The 26,489-nt window shown below is 40.6% G+C and overlaps 1 protein-coding gene across 3 annotated transcripts in view; it reads left to right on the top strand.

The window, feature by feature from the left end:
• Nucleotides 1-26,489, top strand: part of EPHA4 (EPH receptor A4) — a 150,496-nt gene that overhangs the window by 73,376 nt on the left and 50,631 nt on the right. For all 3 annotated transcript variants that reach the window (XM_023222140.1, XM_023222149.1, XM_023222157.1), the window contains 2 exons: nucleotides 1,685-1,840; nucleotides 20,497-20,835. In XM_023222140.1, the coding sequence (XP_023077908.1) occupies nucleotides 1,685-1,840; nucleotides 20,497-20,835 (495 nt within the window). The remainder of the gene's footprint in view (nucleotides 1-1,684; nucleotides 1,841-20,496; nucleotides 20,836-26,489) is intronic.

Here is a 26,489-nt window from a genome sequence, read left to right as displayed (position 1 = left end):
AGCAAATAAGGGAGAGATTGATCTCCCAGCGCTTTTATTGTCGGTGCTCCACACGTCATAAAGTTTTGGCTTGTTAAAGGAAATTCCATAAACAACTTTAGTTAGTAAGAGTGAAGTAACTGTGTGCCTTCCTTAGCCTTCCCTGCTAAATTCCCTTTCCGCTTGCCATTACAAGAGTATGATTAAGAAAATGCCAACAGGATATGCGAGTGGGTGGAGCAGACCTCAGCTGGAAGCCATACAGATGCTTGATGGATGAGTAGCGACAGTGAGATGATGGCCCTATCTCCAGAGAGAATCAAGCAGTTGCATGGATCTCTTTCTAGTACTCATTTCAGTAAGTTCTGCTGCATTGCTAGCATTGGTTGTTCTGTTTTGGCTGCCAGGCCAACATCTGATAGGTCCTTCTCCCCACTGCTGTTTCTGACAGTATAGACACGTCCTAAGGACATGATGAATGAAAAGCAATGAGAGTGAATTATGCTGGAAAGATTGTGGGTTACTGGCACATTTTCTTTGAACCTCTGGTGTTATGAAATAACTTTATTCTTAATGGCCTTGTCTCTGTGGGTTTAGTACTGATGGTGTTGGTCAATTTTTATGTGGGATTGAGACAGATTTGAGAGGTGATCATGAAAGCCTTAGGGGAAGAAAAAAGAATGGGGAGCAAGTAGTCATTATTTTTTATTATGAGTTTCCCCAGAATTAGTGAGTTTTTCCACACTAGTAAAAGTAGTCCTTAGTGTCAGTATGATGACAGTGTCAGTGTGATGTTTATGAAGATGAAGTCATGGAAAGCATGTAAGGTGTATAAAAAACTGTATGGCCCGTGTTCTTTACACCAGGTTCTTGGGAGGTGTGTGCATTGAGGGGGACGGGTGCTGGAAAAATGGAAAGAGGGAAAAGCAGGAGGGTTTTATGAACTCGAAAATAGACACAAAATATTCACTGATCAAAAAACAAATCTTAGCATACTATATTCCAAAATCTACAGTTGATAGTCGTTATTTCACCCTGAAACTGTGACCTGTGCCTTACAAACTCGTCTTTTTTACTTGGTTGCCTTTGTTGATCTTTCGATTTGGTTCTTTCTGTAGGTGTAATTAGGAAATAATCAGAAACTGGTTTTTTTTGTTAGCTCTTGGATACACTTCCCACTGGTTGGCTAAAGGCTACACTCTGAAATTCCATAGCATGTGACTAAGCGTACAGGCTTTGAGGGCAGAACACTTGGGGTCAAAGCTGGGTGCTGACACTTACCAGATGTATGGTCTTGTGCCCGCAATTAACTGCTCAAAGCTGAAATTCCTCACTTCTAAGGTAGAGATAATGCCTGTAGAAAAGGGGTGCTGTAAGAATTAGGCAGCATAATGTGTATAAAGGGTAGCTGGCATATAGAAAGGTGTTCAGTAAACTTTACTATGCTTTTACTTGATTCTGCCAGGTTTAAGAAAATTTCTTCCCTTGGACTTCTTGTCACCTGACCAGGAATGTTAATGGCCCTTAAAGAACGACTATACTCAATGAATGTTTTTGATTGCATTACCTGCATTTCAAGCCACATGATCACTAATGATCAGCAAGAATGTCACCCTTCTTCTGAATCAAGGAGGTGGCTTTGCATTTTTGCATTGCTGTATTTGCGGTGGTTTATATTTGTTTGTTTTTTTCTTCTTCCCTGCAGCTTGCAAAATTGGATATTACAAGGCTCTCTCCACGGATGCCACCTGTGCCAAGTGCCCACCCCACAGCTACTCTGTCTGGGAAGGAGCCACCTCGTGCACTTGTGACCGAGGCTTCTTCAGAGCTGACAATGATGCTGCCTCTATGCCCTGCACCCGTAAGTTGTATGCTTGTCTCTCATTCCTGTGATGCCAACAGCTTTCATTAACACCTAGCAAGGCACTGCCAGATCTTCTCCCAGGATAATCATGCGGGGGCCACTTGAGATCAAACATGCATCCTTTCTCAATCATAGCCCGGGAAATGCTTGTAAAAAGAAAGGGTCTTTGCCACTGTTTCTGGTTGCCTTCAGTGTGCACAGCTGCCTACAGACTACTTGGTGGAGAAGAGATTGACTGTTTTGAGGTTGTCTGACAGTGTGATTAGAGCTGAGATTGGTATTTATAAGTGGCTTTGCCATTGCACTGAGGACTCGGGGAAGGTTGACAACTGGCAGAAGAAACAGGTAGACAGCAGGGTTTGGGAATGTGGTTTCAGTCTGTAAAGGACAGCTCAGTGTGCACTGAGATCATTGCTTATGTTGTCATTACACCTCTTCCTTCTCTACTCATAGTTTTGTATTCATAGCACTTAGGCCCAAATCCTAATAAATGCTTGTTTAATGATAGCATTTAATAAATGCTGGGTTAATGAATGGATGAGACTGGGAAGCTTGGTATGAAGAGCAAGAGTGAAGAAATCTTTTCTCACACTTTATATGGACAGTGTTCCTAGGTATTACCATACCTTTCATGTACCGTTGGGGCTTCACAGACCCTGCAATGACTGTGACCTTGATCGGAACAGGGAGCACTGGGCCCATGAATTTCCATTAGGTGAATCTGTGCTTGGAGGGATAGCCTCTGGCTCAGCTCGGAGACCTTCCACAGACTTTGAGTTTGTTTCCCAGCCTGTTGTGTAGCTGGGTGACTGTTGAGTCTCTTCAGTCTGTTTTCTCACCTGGAGAATGGAGTTAATAACAGTACCTCCTAATGGTTGTTGGTGTTAAACAGCCTTATGTTGTTTATGTGCTATGTAAATCGCATAGGATGATGCCACATTCATACATTTTAGCTTTGGCCAGGAGCAGTGGCTCACGCATGTAATCCCAGCACTTTGGGAGGCCGAGGTGGACGGATCACCTGAGGTCAGGAGTTCAAGATTAGCCTGGTCAACATGGTGCAACCCCGTCTCTACTAAAAATACAAAAATTAATTGGCATGGTGGCTGGCGCCTATAATCCCAGCTGCTTGGGAGACTGAGGCTGGAGAATCACTTGAACCCAGGAGGCAGAGGCAGAGGTTGCAGTGAGGTGAGATTGTACCATTACACTCCAGCCTGGGTGACAAGAGCAAAACTGTGTCTCAAAAAAAAAAAAAAAAAAAATATATATATATATATATATACACACACACACACACACACACACACATATTAGCTTCAGTTACCATTATCAGTATTATTATTTTGTTTCCTAACTACTACAAACTGTATTTTGGCCAATCTGGAGCTAACAACCCTGCAAATAAACGTTTTTTGGGTATTCGAACACTTTGGGCCACTGGGAAATCAAGTCCTATCTTTAAAATGACTGGAGTGAGACTCCAGGTCTCTCTGACTTTATATTCAAATTGCTATAACCTCCAGAGTTTCTTTCATAATGAGAGATAATAATGATGATGACAATTTTATAATTATGCCCAGGTAATGTAATAGGTACTTGAAAAAATCTTAATACTTGGTTCATAATATGAGAAATCTGTAAGGTAGATGTAATCTTCATCTTATAGAAAAGGTAACTGCAGCTCAGAGATGTTAAGGAGCATGCCCAAGATCACAACCTACCTTGGATAGAGTTGTACAACCTGAAGACTCACACAGTTTCTCTTTGCTGGGAGATTCTCTTGCTGGCTGTCCCAAGTCAAGCAGAAACATTGAGTTAAGGAGAATCCTAGGGTCAGCCTCAGATGTAACTGTTAAAAAGTTTAGATGCAGTAGCTCATGCCTATAATTCCAGCACTTTGGAAGGCCAAGGCAGGTGGGTTATTTGAGGTCAGGAGTTCAAGACCAGCCTGGGCAACACAGTGAAACCCCATCTCTACTAAAAATACAAAAATTAGCCAGGCGTGGTGGTGTGAGCCTGTAATCCCAGCTGCTCAGGAGGCTGAAGCACAAGAATCACTTGAACCGAAGGCAGAGGTTGCAGTGAACTGACATTGCGACACTGCGCTCCACCCTGGGTGATAGAGGAGACACTATTGTCTAGGGGAAAAAAAAGAAAAGAAAAAAGAAAAAAGAAAAAAAATAGCCAGGACTGATGCCTTTCACCTCTGGTTCCAGCTATTTAGGAGGCTGAGGCAGTAGGATCGCTTGAGCCCAGGAGGTCAAGGCTACAGTGAGCTGCATTCACATCACTGCACTCCAGCCTGGGTGACAAAAAAAAAGACCCTGTTAAAAAAAAAAAAAAAAAAAAAAAACAGAAAAACTGTAAATGGGCAAGGAGTGTTTCTGCTTTCTCCCTTTCCTGTTCCTCCATAGACTAAGTACTTTCACTGGGTGGCCACTTTTGTTTGAACTCTTAAGTCCCAACCTTTTTCTTTTCCAATGTGAATATTTTCATGCTATGTTCCATTTGTGTGATTAGTTTAATAATAAAATCCCCACCTTTATCCACACCTGCTACCAACAATTTTCTTGTGGGAATCTGGGGCACAATAGTAAACTCAAGGGGAAGTGTTTGGGACTGACATTTTGAGGATTGCCCTCAGTTTGCATCATGTACTTCCCCAATTACTTTCCATGCAGATAAAGCCTTCTCTAGGCTGAGATTTGATTGTATTTTGAGTGTCATGAAATTTATCTCTGATGGCAGGAGGGCCTGGCTCTTTCTCCCAGGTATTTTTCAGTCTCGTGATGCCGACCTGTTTAGCATTTAAGGGGAACGTGTGCCCATCACTTTATTACCAAGTATTGCTACTTGGGAGTTTAGGAAACCTCCAAAGACGGCCACGTCTGTGCTGCTAGAACATTTGATGTATGTGTAATAAGGGTGTGGTAGTTGAGCCCTTGGAATTGTGTTTTTCTGTAGGAAAAGCTGTTAGCTTTATCTTAAGGATGCAAAAGGGAAAAGGAGAAAATTTGATTTTAGCATATGGATGGACTAAAAAAATCTAAAAATTAAAGTAACATTTGCATGTTTCAGAAGTCATTTTCCACAAGGTGAAGGGAAGGAAGGCTGGTGGCTTTTTGTGTCATTGTTAAAAGGTCCATGAAAATACCTGCTCTTGGAACTCCTTCTCCTACACTTCACTACTTCAAGGTCTTGTGCATTACTTTACTTACTTATTTATTCATTTTTTTTTTGAGATGGAGTCTCACTCTGTCACCCGGGCTGGAGTGCAGTGGTGTGATCCTGGCTCACTGCAACCTCCACCTCCCAGGTTCAAGTGATTCTCCTGCCTCAGCCTCCTGAGCAGCTGGGACTACAGGCACCCAACAAAACACCCATTTGTTTTGTTTGTTTGTTTTTTAGTAGAGATGGAGTTTCACTCTATCGACCAGACTGGTCTTGAACTCCTCACCTCATGTGATCCGTGGACCTCAGCCTCTCGAAGTGCTGTGATTACAGGCGTGAGCCACTGCACCGGCCTTTTGCATTACGTTAATGGTGATCACATCCCACTTACTTTATATGCAACACTTCAGTTAAGAGGAAACAAAGTGCTGATGGCGACGCCATCAACTTGCTGATCAGATCGCCTTGGCTCTAACCACTGACCAACACTGTGATACTGAGAAAGGGTTTACCCTCCCCAGGCCCCAATTTCCTCATCTGTAAGTTGGAATTCTCACCATCTACCTCTGGGACTGTTTTAAGAATGAAATAGGAAAATAGTTGCAAAGGTCTGGCACCTGGTAGGGATCTAATAAATGTTTGTTCTCTTTCTCTTTTATTTCCAGCTGGTCATTTCCTTCCCCAAACTACCTCCACAGCAGGTTGACAGCGTATCTCACTGCCTCTCTATCAGTGATTTTCACCCTTGAGTGCATAATGAAATTACTGATGGCTGCCCTGTACCCCAGGATTTCTAGGGGGGTGGGTAGGACTCAGGCATCAGTATTTTCAAAAATCGGCCTGTTAATTTATTGTACAGTTAAGGTTCAGACCTCTCCAACGGAACTACATTGTTTTTTTTTTTAATTTTGAGACCGAGTTTTGCTCTTGTCACCCTGGCTGGAGTGCAATGGCACAATCTTGGCTCACTGCAACCTCTGCCTTCCGGGTTCAAGTGATTCTCCTGCCTCAGCCTCCCAAGTAGCTGGGACTACAGGTACACGCCACCACATCCAGCTAATTTGTTGTATTTTTAGTAGAGACGGGGTTTCACCATGTTGACCAGGCTGGTCTTGAACTCCAGACCTCAGGTGATCCGCCCACCTCGGCCTCCCAAAGTGCTGGATTACAGGCATGAGCCACCACACCCAGCCAACAGAACTAAACTTGTAAATTTTTTTTTTAACTTAAACATTAACTGCATAAGCTTCTGACGACTTCCTCTGAGATAGGGATAATCAGGGAAGTGACTATATTTTGCTGATAATAGATATAGTCGTAAGTCAGGCAGCAGAACTGGATTCTGATTTTTAGCCTATGGCTCTTCCTCTCGACATCTCCCTTCCCAGTGAATATAGTGGACCTGTATTGTCTAGTACAGTAGACACTTGACACATGTGGCTATTTAACCTTAAAGTCATTAAATTAAAATTCAGGTTCTTATTTAAACTTGGCACATTTTGAGAACTCAGTAGCCATTTGTGGCTAGTGGAGACTGTGCTGGACAGAAGACCCAGAGAATGTTCCTATCACCACAGAAAGTTCTACTGGACAATACTGTAGGAGACATTCCCATAGAGAAGACAGTGGGATTTTCTCAAAGACCCTCTTGTTCACATGACCCACAGAGTAACTCTCCCCACTTGCACCCTGCCCCCAGCTTTATCGGATTCTCTTGACAAGATGTGGGGATGGGAAGAAGCATAACATCAGGGAGCCTTTCAAACTGATTCCAGCCTCTAATCAGTTCTTACCAATTGGTTAAGCCAGGTGACAAACCCAATTCCCTTGTGCTGACAGCCATGATAATCAGGCACCTTCTTTGTTCATTATGCTGTCTTTAACCCCAGCATTCTTATGCAGCCCCGCATTTAGTGATCGCTCACTGTGACGGCACACTAATGAAGAAATAAAACAGACTATCTGAGACTCATTCTTCTAGCCAAAGAGAGACTGTGCTCCACTGGCTTGTAAAATCAGGTTTTTGTTCACTTGGAGAACGATTAGACCAGGTGAATACAAGTAGCATTGGCTAATTTCGAAGGAAACTGCCTAGGAAGTTTGCACCATTGACACTGCTGGAGAGCTTAAGAGAATTTAATCGTAAACAAACTTTACCTTTGGGAATACTTTTGATGGCGTCTCTGGTTAGGTTAACATAAATGGCTGCCTGTGAGATGTACTGAGATGTTTCTATGGAAGCACCATCTGAACATTTTCTAGAAAATAGCTCATAACTATTTAGAACAGGGAGTTTAGAACAGAGCTTTTTAAACATCCACATGCACAAAAATCACATGGAAATCACCTGGGGATTAGGAGTAGCGAGGTTAAGCCTGAGATTCTGTTTCTGACAAGTTCCCAGGTGAGGCTGAAGCTACTGATCTGTAAAACCATGTTTAGGCAGCAAGGATTTACATTTCCTGCCCCACGCTGTTAGGAGACAGGAGATTCTGTTTTGATGCCTGTAACTTTCAGACCTATTCTTCAGCTCAGTGGTGACTCTAGAAACGTATTTCATGGATTCTGATCATTCTCCATTGATGGAAATGGAATACTTCATTTGTCTCCCGTATGAAGAAAATCCAACCTGAGCAGAATCACATAACCAAATGCACTCCCTGTGGAATTATTTTTCTTTGTAATTTTGCTGTTTGTTTCTTCCAGAATCCTCACTACGTTACTGCCAGAGAGTAGAAATGTAAATGTTCATCTCAGACACCTGTATCAGTCAAGCGAGGCAACAGAGGCTTTTTTTTGGCAACATTGCCACAACAGGCACCATTATTTCTGCACATTCAGGGCTGCCGTTAAAGCTGATGGCAGGATTTTTATTTTATGAATCGTTTCTTGACAGGGATTTTGATGTGATTTTTTATTAATGAAATTAATGTCCTTTAACTCTTCAAATAAGTAGCTCTTTCCCTTCTCCAGATCTCTTTCTCCTTGTTTCCCTTCCCCTTTCTTCTGGAATGCAGTCTGGTTATCAGCAGGGCTGGGCGTGGTCAACCGCACAACCCTGCAGGATGACTTCTTAGTCGTGTACTAGCTTGTTCAATGACTGTAGTGAGAAAGATCTTCTTTTCCCCCTCTGGGAAGCTAAATCAATATTATATTTAAAGTAACTTTCTTTTTTTGTTTTCTTTTTTTTTTTTTTTAGACAGTCTCACTCTGTCGCCCAGGCTGGAGTGCAGTGGCGCTATCTCAGCTCACTGCAACCGCCACCTCCCAAGTTAAAGCAATTTTCCTGCCTGAGCCTCCCGAGTAGCTGGGATTTACAGACATGCACCAGCACGCCCAGCTAATATTTTTGTATTTTTAGTAGAGCCTGGGTTTCGCTGTGTTGTCCAGGCTGGTCTCGAACTCCTGACCTCAAGTGATCTGCCCGCCTGGGCCTCCTAAAGTGCTGGGATTTACAGGCGTGAGTCACTGCACCCGGCCTTAAGGTAACTTTCTTTTCCAACCCCTTATTGTGTTTCAAAATGTGTTAGAAAAGTACCTTGTAAAGGTAGCAAATTGGCATTGCATATCTAGAAAAACATAGCTCATCTGTCATTTTGCCCCCTTGACTTCTGAGCACTATTAGCAGAGTAGTTTTTCGTATTTTTCTATTGGAAATCTGTCTTCGTGCTTTCAGGTGCTTCTTATTTAACTTGGTTGATGAAACTTATTGGAGCCTGGTGATTGGGAACACTTCGTAAATGAGAGATTATTATTTTAGATTGCCAGCTTGAAGGACCTTCACGAATCTGTCTCCAAGTAAACGGCCTTGAATAATTCAGTCAGCTGTGCCAAACAAACAAAGAGTGATTGATTGATACTTAGACGTGGCCGAAAATATTCCAAAATTGCAGCTTTTAAGACAATTTATAGTAGGAGAGCTCAGAGCTAATGAGGGCAGATTTACTAAGATCTATGACCAGAGGTCCTGATTTGAAAAAGCTTTCTCCAGGTTTACATTATCAAGAAATTGAAACAGCCAAGTTCCAAACAACAAACATCACTTACTTTGTCTCTACATTTGCCTTTTCTAATTGAATTTAGTGCGCTGCTGTGTTTCCTCCAGAAAGTGTATTGTTTTAAAATTACCATTTCAGTTCTATTACTCAAAGCCCTCGCTGCTAATGCTTTCTGACAGTTATCAACATAATGAACCATAATGAAATGATGAGCAATCTTCGGTGGAAACCCAATGTCGATTCCACTGGTGCTATGTGACTGTGTTAAAATTTGAATGCACATTAAAATAACATCGTCCTTACTTGTTTCCAAGGTCAGGAGAAGGGAGGGACTCTTTTCCTTTTTTATTTTTTTTAAGTGCTTTAATTTTGGGAGTCTCACATCCATTTTCAAACAAGCTCTTGAAGGTGCTCCTGATATTCTGTTCAATTCACTACCCCAAAGATTTACATGCTTAGCAGTCTGGCTAAGGGATTTGGGGAGGGACGTCTAGAGCGAAGCTTTGATGTATAAACCATAGGATAAAAGGCAGCCTTCAGTTTCAAGTAAACTACATTTTTTTTTTATCCACCCGAAAGCATATTTCTTTTTGCTTTAGAGCTGCAAGTAACTAATCATATAATGACGGGGGAGGGATACATTCTATGAAATAGGTCAGTGAGGGTGCAGTTAGCTCTAGTGAAAGACTCGTTAGAAAAGTGAGAACAAAGGCCAAAGATTCCCAAAGTGTCATTAATGAAAGTGTTTCAGAAGATTCACTGGTTGATCTCTAGCCATTTTATCATTCATGCAATCAATCATTTTCATGAACATATTTTTATGAAAAATCTCCAAATCCAAGTTTTCCAGGGGAATTTCTCATTCCATGTCATTTATCAAATTTGCAATGTAATAGTGTAGTTTCATACTGCATTCCATTTGTCATAGGACAAAAACTCAAATTGAGACAGCAACTCCCCCACACTGCCAGATTACATAGTTGGTTTTTAGTTCAGAACATATGGTCCTGCTGCCTGTTAGTTGGTAAGCCAGCTAATGTGTCTGCCCCATGGACTGTACAAACTGATCAAAGCAACCAAAGACATTTGGACGATTCAGATGCAGCCGTCAACGTATGCTGCTGCTCCAGTTAGATCTTAGTAGTTCAACATTTGACATTAGCTAGTGAGTATACCACATTCTTGTTTCTTCCTTTCGGATTGCCTTTCAGCATTTTAGCTACTAATAGGAAAAAGTACCTCTAGACAACAAAGTGGATGGTTTTTGTTTGAAGAAAATTAAAGATAGAAGGAGAAAGATCACCAGGTGAGCTTCAACGAAGGTACTAGATAGACCCCAGAATGATCATTTGCCATTTGGCTATTTCCAAAATTTCAAGAGCTTCATGATATTTCATAAAGATCAGGTATCATCTCATTGAATTCTTTTAAAAAGAACAATGCTTTTTTAGCCTCCTCTTTTTTTTTTTTACCCCACATACTCCTCATTTTATAGTCATAAACAGCCCATTGTGGATTCCACTGGAAAATGCAAAGATTCGAGGGACAGTAATATATGCCCAAGTGGAAGGCTTGAATAATCTGCCAATGCCATTTAGCCAGGTTATTACAACTTTTCTACCACAGTGAATAATTAAGAGTGGCTTGTCATTGACCGAGTCCTGTCATTTCTGGATGCCATTTTTGACACTATGCATGGAAGTCATACAGTAGTTATTCACTGCATGCTTCTATGAAACAGGGTTAATTACACATTTTTCTGAGATCCCCTGGGGTGAGAACGGGGTAGCTTCTTTTTTCTTTTCTTAAGATGGAGTCTCACTCTGTCTCCCAGTGGTGCGATCTCAGCTCACTGCAACTTCCGCCTCCCAGCTCAAGCAATTCTCTCACCTCAGCCTCCCAGAGTGCTAGGATTAGAGAAACGAGCCACCACACTCAGCCCAGGGTATCTTCTTTGCTATCAACATTTAGATTTATGAGAGATTCTGCTATAGAGATATAATTGCCCCTCGCCCTATTCCTGTGATCTTCCACCTAGAAAAAGAACCTTTAATAGAAACTCCTGACTGCTCTCCTGCACAGAAAGTAGGAACAAGGCAGAAAAGATCATCCCCATGAAAAGGATAAAATAGGATCATTTGAGAATTAATGCTAGCTAGCCGTCATCATCATGAAGGCCAGGGAAGTGACGGGAACTTGAACTCTGGGGTGAATTGAGAAAGCTGGAAACTTTCTACCCAATTCTCAAAAAGAATTTGTAATTATGGGTTATTATTTTCTTTCTATTATTTATATCTCTATGAAAGGGAAGCAGGGTTGTTTAGCCTTGGAGTCAGGGTTTCTGATCACAGCTTTGCACATATTGGCTGTCTTAATTTTGGTGATTTGCTTAACTTTTCTTATCTTAGTTTTTGGTAATCAGATTGATGTGAACAATAAATACTTTTTTGTCAGATTTGATTGCGCCTATTAAATAAGATAAGATACAAAAAAAGTGCTTTGCAAGAAAAGTAAAGTAATGCACAGGCTAGATAATTTTAAAAATGAAATACTCAATTCTACTTTTCTTGGTCTTTGGCATTGTAGCTTTCTTATGTTCAACTGAGAATTTATAAGGCACTTCAGCCATAAACAAGTCATCCTAAAAAAAAGAAACCAAACCACTAATTAACCAAGTAAAGAAAAGACAAAGATTCCTGGAAAGGAGAATGGGAAAAGAGATATAACCAGAAAAATAGGTTATGGGAAAGTCTCACAACAAGAAATGAACCTCTATAGGAAGCCAAGAATTTTTCACGACAGCAACAGTGATTGATGCATCCAAAAGGTTCTGGTTTAATCATGGACAGCCCTGCTTGGCTGTCTTCACTGTTAAAACACATAAACCACCAAGATAAGAGGTTATGCACTGTTCGTATATGTCAGGAGGGATGTCTTTAAAACAGCCATCTTTATGTAAACTAACCCACAGCAGATAGCACTGGGAGAAAGCAATTAGTGGCGGCAACATATACAAATGTCGGGGGAAGCATGGGCTTTATTTCAGAGTCAAAACGTAATGCACCCCAACTGTTGATCTGCCTTATAACCTGTCTTTCAGCTAGAGAGAGATTAACAACAAAGGCTTATCTGAAGGGTTGAAGGGTTTTACAACTAAGATGCTGAAGTGCTATTGACAGACCAAAAGTTGTACATGATTAATGAAGCCTTAGGAAATGGAACTACAGACCCAAGGTGCTTCCTCTAAGATATGTGTTGGACTGGTTGCCTTGGCATTTTAGTGAGGTGACAGTAGGGCTTAAATACATTGATCATGGGAGAGTTACCTTTCTGCCCATGCTAATTGGGGTGCTCCATTTCCCATCCAGAATGAATTTCATAGCCCAGGCATTGAATTTTAAAACGGCGATTAAAAATCAGTTAAGTATTAAATGTCTGTGATAGCTCTGGAAACCACTGTATCACATGAGACCAGAGACTTTGGTTTTTCTATTAGCTATTCTCTTGCCTTGGTTGCAGACTTGATTTTCTTTCTTTCTTTTCTTTTTTTTACATTTTGGCCTGTGATTGTCATTTCTTTTCTTTCTTTGTCATCATGATTATTATTTTGCTTAGCTTTTGTGACATACGAAAGTGCTATGGCAGTGGGTGTTTTGTTTGTTTGTTTATTTGTTTGTTTGTTTTTTGAGATAGGATCTCAGTTCATCACTCAGGCTACAGTACAGTGGCACAATCCCAGCTCATTACAACCTCCACCTGCCAGGTTCAAGCAATCCTCCCACCTCAGCTTCCCAAGTAACTGGGACTACAGGCACGTGCCACTACACCTGGCTAATTTTTATTTTTTTTTTGTAGAGACAGGGTTTCACCATGTTTCCCAGGCTGATCTTGAACTCTTGGGCTTGTCAAGCCATCCACCTTCCATGGCCTCCCAAAGGTCTGAGATTACAGTCATAAGCCACTGTGCTCAGCCATAGTGCTATGGTAGTGATGCTTCTGATTAGTGAGCTGGACTGGGCTAAAGCATCATCATTCATTGATTTGTTCATTTAGCAGATACTTATTGAGTATCTACTAGATGTCAGGAATTACTCTGAAGGCTGTAGATATTCTCATAAACCTGAAAAAGAAAAGATTCCTCTTCTCCTGGAGCTTATGTTCTAATGGGACTATAAACAACAAACAAGTGAATAAACAAGATAATTGAAGGTTCTCATAAGAAGGACATTTTTAAAAATGTGGTGCAATTGGGTACATTGGGACAGGGAAAGGGAGGATTTCAGCTTGTATGGAGTAGTCAGGAATGAGAACTATTCCAGGGATAAGAAGTCAGTTAGTCAAAGGGCCGGGAGTGGGAATTCCAAGGAGAGCTACCAGCTCCAAGGTATTTTGAGTTGCATGTGCAAAATTTTGCTAACAATGTGAGTTTTAGAGTTGACTTGCTTTTCTCCACAGTTTTGCATTCTGTTGGCACTTTAATTCCAGTTCTTATGAGAAATAGAATTTTTAGGTTTATATGGCACGTTGTACCATATATCCACATAGATTTAAGCCCTTTGACAGAACCCATTTCTGCCAAACCCATTTCGAAATACAATTATCATAGCAGGTTTTCATCTTTTACTAAAGTTACAGTTGCTTCCTGTAAGAATAAAGAAACACATTTTCTCTGACTTTGGGTGTGAGGTAGAGTACACGGGGTGCCTGGACTTTCCATAGAATGGTTCATACCAAACTTGTAGTCACACTGGAGACATTTATGACTTTAGGTTCAGTGTTGGCTGGTGGCTTCTAAATGATGTTATTAAGGCTCACACAGATTTCATGTGGATATGTAAATACTGGCTTGTCCTAAAGCGGCTACTTTAAATCGTGACATAAGCCAACAACTGTGTTCTTTAAACTACCCAGGAATTAAATTTTAGTCTAATTCATGAGAGGAAAGTAGTAAGATATGTCGAATTACTGGAATTTTCTTTTATGCTTGGAATATTGCCCTTCTTAAATGTCACATTGACAGTATGTGGTTCATTTCCAGAAGCTTGTTTTTTTTCCCAGAGAAGAACACATGGTTGGTAAAGGAAGATTAAGATTCCTTTTATAATATAACATAATACGATGTGATATTTTATAATATGATATGATAGTCCTATGTATCTACTATAATGTGGCTATAGTTTCTTTGGGGCTTAATACTGTCAAACTCCTGTAAACTGAATATGAGGTGACATCCCACTAGAAAATAATAATTACCCATTGTAGCACCTTTCTCTGGTACCTGCTGTGTGATGCAGAAAGTATTTCACACCAGTAAAGTGAATGGATGTTCATTAACTGTATCTACAATGGCAAGACATTCACTGCCCAATTCTTTCAAAGCAATGAGAAACTCAAGAAATAAGCCATATGTCTCATTTTATTCCTTCCTTAGTCAATAAAGGTAGGTCTAACTTGGGCTTTAGCAGCCAGAGTTGTTACCTGGGCTATAGAAATAGGGGTTTCTGGACTGAGCTTCTTAGATAGGCTCAGGGTATGCTTTTAGTTCCTAGAATTATGTGCAGAATTCTGAGGGTGCCAGAGAGCGTCTTCCTAGAAAGAAGAAGCCTTGCTTTCATCATATTTTCAATAGCATGAAATGCTCTGAAGGTCAATTTTAACTGCCACCTATTTTTGCAAGTAGGTTTTCTTGGAGCACAGTCATGCTCATTTGTTAAGGTATTGTCTATGGCTTCTTTGGAGATAGAATAACAGAGTTGAATAGTTGCTACAGGGAGCAGATGGCCCATAAAGCCTAAAATATTTACTTTCTGGCCAGATCGTAAAATTTCTTTACAGAGAAATTATGCTGGCCCCTGTGCAAGAGATTTATAAACTAAAGATTACTGCATTTGACTTCTGTTTCTGGGATTACTATTAATATCTGTGCCACTAAATTATATTACAAATGTAAAGGGCATACTAAATATGAAAACTTTAAAATAGGTGAACGTGCTATTTTCATGTTTGGGTGGAGGCACAGAGAGAATCCCAGGCTTATATGTGAATTTCGTATGTGAATTTCATGAGAAATTTATAAATACAACCAAAAATGTAAAGGAAGGATGTTTATGTTCCCTTAAATACACTTTCGCATTTGATTAATTCTTACTAGGTTGGCACAAAAGTAGTTGCCGTTAAAAGTAATGACAAAAACCACCATTACTTTTGCACCAATCTAATATTTTAGAATGTCTTAATTTGGGTGAAAAAATTAAAATTAAAGGCAAAAGCTGTAGTTCCATAAAGACTAATAAGGAAAATACCTGTCTACTTTTAGAAATGTTAAAATTAAGCTTCTTCAGAGATAAGGTTTTCCCCAGAGATAAAGTTTTCATGTCTGAGTAAATCACCACCTGAAATCGCGGTGGAGGAAGAAAAGTGTAATAACCAATCCCAATTTGATAAAACCTTATTTGGTAGAACCCACATTTCAAATTCCCAGCCGTCACTGGTTACACAGCTGTAAAAACAGGACAAGGCAGGTGCTTGCTCTGACATCCACTGTACATATAATCCCTATTTAGTTTCCTTGAGTCTCTGCCTTTTCCCCTAGGTTCCCTATCCATTCCTGCAACTATCTGGGCAACTATCAGGAAGTTATCAAAACGAATAAGAATATTTTTCCTCTCTCCTCTAAAGCAGGTGATAAACACTAGATGCACAATAAATGTTTTTTGAATAAATGAATGATTCACAATCCCTCCCAGCAGAAGTAACCACTAATATTTTATATATAGCCCTTTCTACTTTTTCCAAGGTAATTCTAAACAATGAAAAAAAGAGGAAATTGAAATAAACTAGTTACACCAAGTTACTACTTCACAAGTATAAAACTAATGAATCTGTATGTGAAAAGCTGACTAGTACAGCTTTGGCTCAGAGAAGGCTGCATAATTCACACACTTCATAACAGTGCAGGTAGGTGGGTATAAGATTCATTAAAGGACTTCGTTAGTTTTTCATTCATTCATTCATTGACTGATCAAACATGTTCTGAGATTTCTGAATGAAGAACCATGGTAGAAAACGGGAAGTGGTAAAGACATCAATTATTATTATCATCATCATTATTATTATTTTGAGACAGAGTCTTGCTCTGTCACCCGGGCTGGAGTGCAGTGGCGCAATCTCGGCTCACTGCAACCTCTGCCTCCCAGGTTCAAGCAATTCTCCTGCCTCAGCCTTCCAAGTAGCTGGGACCGCAGACATGTACCACCACTCCGGGCTATTTTTTTTTTTTTCTTTTTTTATGTATTTTTAGTAGAGACGGGGGTTTCACCATGTTGGCCAGGCTGGTCTTAAACTCCTGACCTCAGGTAATCCACTTTGGCCTCCCAAAGTGCTGGGATTGTAGGCGTGAGCCACTGCGCCCGGCCAAGACATCAATTCTTAAGGAGCACGTATACTGTTGATAGAAACAGACATGGAATGGTGTGTAAGTAGCAAGACACTATTATATGTTACAAACAAAGCGGGCAAGGAAATAAGGAACTGAAATGTCAAACAATGCCATAAGCATAAGGACTGGTGTTATGCCAGTCCTATACTGAGGCTAGTAGTGGGTAGTTTTGAAAACAATAAAATCCTGCCATTCACAGTGACCCTCAAGCTACCCGATGTGTGTGTGTACGCAATAGGGTTGATTCAGATGTGGAGACTAGAAAATTAGAACAAGTAGAACAGTTAGCCCTTTTTGTTATAAACCTCATATTTGTAATTGGAGACTTACTCGCAGGTGGACATATTTCTGATGACAAAGACAATCACTGTGTCAGAAATTTAATTGCTTCTAAATAGCCAGACACAATACGTACATAAATGAAAGAGAAAATAATCGGAGTTAGGTTTTTTACTTCTGGATGCCTTGTATTTATTTAAAGAGAGCTCAGGTTACTCAGAATACCAGTTTTCTCTTCTTTTTAGCTATCTCAGTAGGTAATTGTTTACTAAGATGTTGCCGTTCAGTATAACTACAGGCTCAGATTGGCTTTGGGCTGTATTCAAGTCCATATTTGTTTCTCATTGTCTTGAGAATAGAATACTTTTATTCCTAAAGAGGAGATGGGCCCTCCCTTTAAATGAGAAACACACTTATATATTTATCATCTTTTAATTGGCAGGAGTTTAAAAAAACAGAAACCACAATACCAAAGCACAGCATACCACCATTATGATTATAATTTGTAAAGCATGTGTCCTCTCCCAGGTTTTTTCCAGACCAACATCGTCATCGTATTGGATGGATTTTCTATACTTTGTTTTCCCCTCTGTCATATGACTTCGTTATACTCCAATTTTGAGGCAGCGATGATGTCCCCACAAAGCTGTCACTCTCTGTGATAGCAGAGCATAAAACATACGCAGTACAATTCACCAGCATTGAACTTGAGTTTGCCTGATTCTTAGTCTTCAGCATCCACTCCAGAGCCTTCTTTCAGAATCGCTGCCCAGAGGAAGAAGGCTGCCTCAGGTTAGCATGTGTTTTTGTGCCAGCCCTCCATTTTGAAATCCTGCAGCATCTTTATAATTTTTTTTCCACGTGGCAGCGCTGTATCTCTGAGTCCTGTAACCATTTAGTTTTCTGCTCCATTTCTTCTCTGTTTAGACACTGCCATGCCCTGTCCTACATACTAATTACTGACTTTTTGCTTCTGTGGTGCTTGATTCATTGTGTCACATTTTCCCATGTGAAAGTGGACCAGGAACCTTGGCAAGGAGGTTAATGGATTTCAGAGTCACTCTTATTTAACCCTGGAAGTCACAGCAAAAGAAGAACCAATGACTGACCCATTTTATAAACCAAGCCATGGTCAGCTTCAGCTGCAGACTGGTAATGGATTTCACTGTGGTGGCAAGCATTACAGAATTAAAACAGGGCTGAAGATAGCGCACTGCCTTCTCCATGTTTGCCTTCTCAAACTATGGCTGAAATTTTTCATTTTGTTATCATTATACCTTTAGTGAGGAACACATGGTGGAATAAAAATAACTCCAAATGGCAGATAGTACTTTTGGATTTCAGTCAAATTCTGTCACTAATTAGATTGCATGAACTTTTAGTATTATTAGATTTACTTTCCAGATCTCAGCTTCCTCGTCTTTAAAATAAGGGTATTTGTCCAAATGATTTTAACATCCTATGTGGCTCTTAGAGTCGCTGATTTTGTACACTTCCTTTATTCAAGAAGCATTTATTTGTCATTATATTCCAGTTACCATGCTAAAAACTGTAAATGCAGTTTTGAAATCTAAACAAGAAAGAAATTTGTATTTTTCTCTCTGAGGACTTCTGTGAAGTAATCTTTCCTTTAATACAAATTTGACAATACTTTTGTGAAATGTTTTAAAGGTTTGCATGTTTTTAAGTTGCAAGGATGGGGAGCTGATCTTAATGCTTAAAGAGGTCATTGGTAATTAGTCCCGAGGGGAGTTTGGGAAGACCTGCTTACCTTGTTAAAATAAAGTCTTCAATAAGTGGTATAAAGAGAGAAGGAGAGTGAATTACCCTTATTAAATGTTACCACTAAAAATTAATTGGCCATTAATCACTGCAAGCTAAGTAATAAATATTAAATATAATTCCTTATTTATGGATTACCTTTTCCAATTCTATCTCAACAGCCATTTTGGAACAGTATGGCTGTTTCATTGTGGTAGACTAGGTAAAGCTCATCCAAGTTCATGCAAGCCTCCTGTTAACTTTCTTTTCCTGAGAAACTTGTACTAATTTCCTGCAAAGTAGTTATTCCAATTACATTAGAAGTAGTATAGATAACAGTGATCAAGAAACCTCAAAGTTTTCTTAAAACTCATTTTGCAGCCAGGCACGGTGGCTCACGCCTGTAATGCCAGCACTTTGGGAGGCCGAGGTGGGTGGATCACGTGAGGTCAGGAGTTCAAGACCAGCCTGGCCAACAAGGTGAAACCCCATCTCTACTAAAAATACAAAAATTAGCTGGGCATGGTGGTGCGTGCCTGTAATCCCAGCTACTTGGGAGGCTGAGGCAGGAGAATCGCTTGAACCCAGGAGGCAGAGGTTGCAGTGAGCCAAGATTGTGCCATAGCACTCCAGCCTGGGTGACAAAAGCAAAACTCCGTCTCAGAAAAACAAAACAAACAAACAAAAAACTAATTTTGCTTATCTCTTGGAAGACTGAAATGAGAAAGAAATAGCTTTCCAACTGTCAAACTGAGTAGATATGTCTCATTTGAGTGTGGCAGCTACCTTTTAAGCCTTTGGAACTGGTTCAGACCAAGAAAATGCCCTCTCCCTTCTCCCAGCCTGATTCTTCCACTTGAAGGCAGTTTGTGTCACAATTTTTTTGCCATATTAAGACCAATCATTGCTGGGCACAGTGACTCACACCTGTAATCCCAGCACTTTGGGAGGACAAGGTGGGCCAATCACTTGAGATCAGGAGTTCAAGACTGGCCTGGCCAACATGGCCAAACCCTGCCAAAGGTAGCAGGTGTGGTGGCACACACCTATATTTTCAGCTACTCAGGAGGCTGAGTCATGAGAATCGCTTGAACCTAGGAGGCGGAGGTTGTAGTGAGCTGAGAACACGCCACTGCACTCCAGTCTGGGTGACAGAGCGAGACTCCATCACCAAAAAAAAAAAAAATGGAATCTACGAATCTACATCAAGAAACAAGAGTTTCATCATGATCTACAGTCTTATTTTTTATTATTAATATTATTTTTTTAATCATCCATTATGTTGTTGATGATCAGTTGTTCTGTTTCATAACAACCACTGTCATCACCCATTTCAGAAGCTCTTTGATGTTGGTGGGAATGCATAAGTTAAAGGGCAGGAGGAGGGGTCTGGGAGCCTTGAACAAAACCCCTGCCATCTCTCCACAGCTCTATCTTCAACATCTCTGCAACTGCGTTAAACCAGTTCCTACTAATTACCCATAAACAGCTTAACCCTCCACTGCCATGTTGAACTGCAGAGGCACATCTCTACAGTTCTGTTAATTTTATTTGCTATTGATGACATGCTGTACTTAGGAATTATAGTTTATCTTCAGAAGTGGTGTATAACTAGTAATTTATCAGAGTCTCACAACAGCCCTGGGAACTAGAATCACTTTCGCTTTTTTAGATGATAAGATGGAAACTAGATAAATTATGATATTTTTCTGCCACTTCAGAGGGAAAGCCTGGGCTTGGAGCCCATTTGCTGGAGAGTTGCTTCACATCTCAAAGTGACAACCGATGCCTTGTTTGTTTGCGCAGGAAAGAGAATGACACTTACGTAACAGCCTTCTATTATATTGTTCTTTTAAAAGATCTTTTATGCTGGCTTGATTTGCTTTTTGCTTTCCAAGTGGGTTTGCCTTACTTTGGAGAGCTGCAGAAAATAATACAAGCCCTGAGAGATTCCAAAAGAATATTTCGGTTCTTGGTGTGATGATGTGGTTTTCTTTCTCCAGGTCCACCATCTGCTCCCCTGAACTTGATTTCAAATGTCAACGAGACATCTGTGAACTTGGAATGGAGTAGCCCTCAGAATACAGGTGGCCGTCAGGACATTTCCTACAATGTGGTATGCAAGAAATGTGGAGCTGGTGACCCCAGCAAATGCCGACCCTGTGGAAGTGGGGTCCACTATACCCCACAGCAGAATGGCTTGAAAACCACCAAAGTCTCCATCACCGACCTCCTGGCTCACACCAATTACACCTTTGAAATCTGGGCTGTGAATGGAGTGTCCAAATATAACCCTAGCCCAGACCAATCAGTTTCTGTCACTGTGACAACCAACCAAGCAGGTAAGAATTGAATCTACTTTATTGTATGATCTGAATGTATATAGAGAAAAGGCTTAAAATAATGAATGATGATAAATTGCCATAATTGAAGTAGAACCAAGTAAGCCTGGGAGCTGTGTTATAATATAAAAGATACTTAGGGGTTGGGCACAGTGGCTTACGGCTGTAGTCCCAGCACTTTGGGAGGCCAGGGCAGGCAGGTGGATCACTTGTGCCTGAGAGTTTGATCAAGACCAGACTGGGTGACACAATGAAACCCCATCTCTACAAAAAAAAAATACAAAAATTAGCTAGTCACGGCGGTGCAAACCTGCAGTCAGGAGGCTCAGGAGGGAGGATTGCTTGAGCCCAGCAGTCAGAGGTTGCAGTGAGCTGAGTCACTCCATGCTGGATGGGATTCATCCCGGTCATTTTAATTACAATGTCCATGGCTGGACATCGGAGCACTTATAGATTATGTACAGTTATAAAATTTATTTTTACCAGTACAGGGTGTTCTATTGGTATTTGTTATATTTTCTAACAAAAGCATTAGTAGCAATAGTTTTGATCTTATGCTTTAATGTAAAATATTATAAATGATCTAGATGGACCTATACTAGAACCTCCATGTACATCTTTATGTCTGTAGTTAACAAAGTTTACTTTAAGACACTTAATAGTTTTGCAGCTACTTTTTTCTTTTTTTTCTTTGTGAGACAGAGTCTCACTCTGTCGCCCATGCTGGAGTGCAGGTGTGTGATCTTGGCTCACTGCAACCTCTGTCTCCCGAGTTCAATCAAGTCTTCTGCCTCAGCCTCCTGAGTAGCTGGGACATCAGACGTGTGCCACCATGCCCGGCTAATTTTTATTTGTATTTTTAGTAGAGACGGGTTTTCACCATATTGACCAGGCTGGTCTCGAACTCCTAACCTCGTGATCCACCCACCTCGACCTCCCAAAGTGCTGGGATTACAGGCGTGATTGCAGCTACTTTTATAGTTGATTTCATGATTGACATGGGGGCTGGGAGGGTGGGGCGGCCAGTCTCCTCCAATTCCTATATCACTTTCTGCTAATACAGATGACTAGAAAACATTTCCTGTTCATGAAGTGTTTCTACTGAGTTAATCGCAGAACTGTCATGAAATCCTGAATATCAAATATTTTGAAAATCTAGGTTTCTAGGCTTTCACTTCTGACTTACTCATCTGTATTCCTTCCCTGAAAGTTACCACCCCTCCAGGAGTTTTACGTTGCCGGCTTTTTTTATTTCTAGAGAGTTAGAGAGGAGAAGGGAAACAGAACTGTGGCTTCTTCTTTGTGAGGCTCTTGGGATAGAAAACATCGCCGGAAAAGGATTATAAATTGCCAACAATCCTATTGCCTCTAACTGCACTTTTCTTTTAAATGAATGTTTCAGTAAGTGCACTCAGTAGTTTAGTAAAATATCTGTACTAATTGATCCTATAAGTGAAAACTATTTCAGTGTCCCAATCCAAAGCCATTATTTTTCCATTTTGCCCTGAACTCTTTGGAATAAAAAAATAGTTAAGACTTGGGGAAGGTTTTGAGCAGGGGCTAGAATGGCGAGTCTTACCGGAATGTATCTTCAGCTCTACAGACGTGAACAGTCTTTTAAAATACCTAATGTGAACGGGTCATCCAGCTAGACCTTTGTCTTTTAATTCTGTATTTTTAGGTTGTGAACACTGTTAGTGGTCATTAGTTTTATTTTTCTACAAAGACTAGTATGATTTAGGAGTTTTTGATAGAAACATGAGTACTCTGTGATTGCCAACATTTTATTAGTTCTCTTTTGGAAGAACGCAATGGAAACATTACACACAGATCCTGGGAACATGCATCGGTGCCACTGGTCTCTCTGGATTAGGGGCTGATGCAGTGCAGAACGATTTTGGCACCATCTGGAGAATCTGGTTGATGATCCAATCAGTGTTCTTACATGCAGCCCCTTTCTACCTTTTTAGCTGTTCATTCGCAAGCACTGCATCGTGTTCTTAACCGAATTAAAATTAGGGATGGACTTTTGGAGCCTCATCTGTAAAAGGTGAAGTCATTCTCCTTGGCAGAGAAAAGCCTGTGGGAGGCATGCTGAGGACAGGAGATTTCTGTAACTCCCTGTACACCTAGAGATTTGAGCCAAGAAGTTATGTCAACACCTACCTGGGCAAAAAGTCCAGAGAGCCCAAAGAAGACACACTAAAATCCTCCAAAAGAAGAAAATGTGCAAAAACATTTCCGGGGACAGAGTGGGGTGGGGTGAAGTTTTATTTTAAATGTAGGTATAATTCTTCTAGATTTAGGAGGAAAGCGGACAGAGAATTAGTCTGACACAGTAAGGTTTTCTTTGCCATGGGATGTAGTCCTGCCAGGAGGTTTGCTGAACAGGACAAAATTCCAGCTCCTTATTTTAATTTTCATGAAGGGTAATGCTGGGAAGCTGTTCAAAATTAAAAATAAATCTTTCAATAAGGAGACCTCCTATGTGGCCAGCCAGAAAGCTTTCACTTAGTAGAGAATTGTATATGTGCGGAGCACTGCTTCATTATCCTACCATAATTTGAAGTTCTCTAATTCAAATCATCAGGATAGTTTATCTTTGATTAACAAACCCTTTCTTCGTAGTACTGCAAATTAATAATGTAGACCAAAATTCTGGGTGAATGTAGCAACCGTAAACTCTATCAAAGCTCCCCTAAGCATATTTACATACACACAATTATATTCTAATTGCAATTGCTCCTATCATTTCATTAAATTAAATTCCTTGAGGACCACTATAGGCAATGATGTCTCACTCTATAAGGAATACATAGAATTAATGAACGTTAGCATTTAGCACCTGGAGGCCCCAAAAATTAGTGGTTCTCCATCTTTGCTCTGTTTTCACAGGGTTCTTTCTCTCATCAGTAACATGTTAAAAATAATAAATCAAGTCGATCACGCAAAACCTGCTAGAATTTTTGAGTCCTATGTTCACTGCCCTTGAGACTTTAAGAGTTGAGGAGCAGCTCCGTGAAGGTGAGGTGACTCATCCATGCTAATGTCAGAGCCGGTACTGAAAACCAGGGAGAATCCTACTCCTGAAAGTAGAACTTTGCTTTCCTTTAAAATTAGGAGATAATGAATAGCATTCATGTATTCCGCTTGGCATTCTCCCCGTTTGTGAGACCAGATTATGTGAGTATCTGGGCATGGAGATGGAGATTTAACTGGGCTTTGATCATTTAATTGTAGAATGTGGTGTGAATGGGCCTGTGTTCTCACAAGGTTATTTAAACAATCCTAACCCAAAATCTTACTCCTGGGGTCTTAGGGGGTTAATAAACACCCTTTCCCTCCCCTTCTGGGTTGAAAACCAGTTGACACAGAAGACAAAAGAAATCTGAATGTCTGTTAGCTTTTTGCTGATAAGCTGATGGAAGGATGTGAGCTTTCTATCTGTGGCCAAAAAGGCTTGCTTTAGTGACACTTGCAGCCCAGCTGGCTAACTGCAGGCTCTCTGCCTGCCCCGCTAAGGTTGTTGGAAGGACTCTGTGCAGGCAGGCAGGTAGGCAGATAGGCAGATAGGCAGGTCTGAGAGTGGGTGGAGCTGAGGACACAGTACTTCTCCCAAATTCTCTAATGAGATGAGTCACTCCCAGCCTCACCCCCATGCCAGAAACAATGACGGGAAGAGGTGGGAAAAGAGTAAGGGTGGGGGTGTTACTTATTCCAGCTGAAGTTGTACCCAGTAAAACTGGAGAAGAGGAAGCTCTTGGAGCTCCCCCAAAAGTTACTTTTCTACATTACAGGCCAAAAGGAACAAAATGAGATTCCACTTTCCTTCATCTTTCATCCTGTAGCAACTGTTTTGTCTTTTGTTTAGAAGCAGATAGTCCTGATGTTTATGAAAAATGGATAAGCAGACTGCTGGGTGATTTGTTTTCTGGATGGCTTTCCTTGGGTTTACTTTTACTTAAGTGGACCATCAGGCAAATGAATACAGGATGTGTCACCAGGAGGGAGAAATGCTGTGTAAATGAAACATGGTTTTCTGACCAAGCAACAGACCTGTGAATTTTTGTTGTTGTTGTTGTTGTTAAAAAGGCTGCGATGGCAGCCTGCAGTACCTTAATATCTCTGAATCGTTTCTTGCCATTCATCTCCCATCGCCTTTGCTTGGTTTTCTAGCTATGAGGCTGGACCATACACTGGTGTTTTAAATCATTATAGACCCAACCCCCATGAATGGTGTTCTCTCCTCACCCCAAATTGCACCCAGAGGCAGTGATGCATCACTTTGCATGTGATGCTGTTCTAGATACTTCATAGTGGAAAGATCTGGTCATCTCTCTAGCACAGCCATGGTGTCCTAGTGACAAACATCTGTAGCATGCTTAATTTGGAGGACTGAAAATATTTGATGAATTACATAATTATTTAAACTAGCTAATCTCTAAGATCTTTTCTGTTTCAAAATTCTATGATTCTAAGTATGTAACCTTGAGCTGTGAACCTGAAGAAGTAAGGCTTATTTTTCTAACATGTTTAGAAATGGTCTCTCAATGCAATTCTAAGAGTGGGAAAACACTCTAAAAATGCTTCAGCAGAATTATCACCTGAATTCTGTCTGCCCTCCATCTCTCCAATTCCTCGCCCTGCCAAGATATTTACGTTGTTGGGGAAAAACACTAAGATAATGAACAGTTGTTCTACATTGGGGGTGGTTTCTGCTCCTACCCCAATGGGCAATGTCGACAGACAATTTTTGGGGGCTGTTGCATCTAGTGGGTAGAAACCAGGCATGCTGATAAACATCTTATAATTCACAACACAGCATCCCCTACCCCTGCAATGAAGAATTTTCTGGTCCAAAATGTCCATAGTGCTAAGGCTGAAAAACTCTGTTCTAGTGATAGTTTTTAAGAACAGACTTCATAGCAGTGCCCACCACTTAAGGGTTCCATAGCCAACTGGCCTTTGCTTGAGCTGGCCTATGGTTCAACACATAGGGAAGATTCCACATTTCTCTGGCTTCACTGCCCCATGCTGAGAGCATGATGCTTCCATTACAGTTCTGTACAGAGAACACGCAGTCAAGACCCCTCATGAATCCCTGTTGTAGCTGTTTTACCATCAGATGAACTGGTGCTGCTTGTTAGGTTGGCCTTGTTCTCTAGGATTTGACAATTAAGCACTGAATGCAAAAAAAAAATAAAAATAAATAAATAAGAACCAAAAAAACAGCAATAAAGTGGCATTACACCTCATCATAATGCCACTCTGCAACATGTAGTCATACAGTTCCATCTGTTTGTTGACTAATTTACAGTAAAAACAAATCAGTTAACTCTTTGTCAAGTAATGATAAATTTAATAAAATCAAAATAATGAATACAGAAAAGATAATAACTAAGTATAAGAGGCACACTGTCTTTTATTACTCAACTGGTAAGTTCCCATTCTTTCTCTCTCTGCCATCTTTTAATTAGACGTATTATGTGATTTGAGTGGGATAATGGAGAACAGTGGGAATTCTCATCCCCACTGGGTATAATTGCTACCTGTCTTCTAGATAGTAAGAGGAAAGCTTCAAGAAAATGGTGGGAGAAAGGGGAAAATCTTACAGCAATCGATGTAGGTAATATGCTGTAGGCATGGCAGAGCCA

Source organism: Piliocolobus tephrosceles, chromosome 11, assembly GCF_002776525.5.
Source record: "Piliocolobus tephrosceles isolate RC106 chromosome 11, ASM277652v3, whole genome shotgun sequence".
Lineage (NCBI taxonomy): Eukaryota > Metazoa > Chordata > Mammalia > Primates > Cercopithecidae > Piliocolobus > Piliocolobus tephrosceles.
Note: the sequence above shows the minus strand (reverse complement) of the source record. Positions and strands in the feature narration are given on the sequence as shown.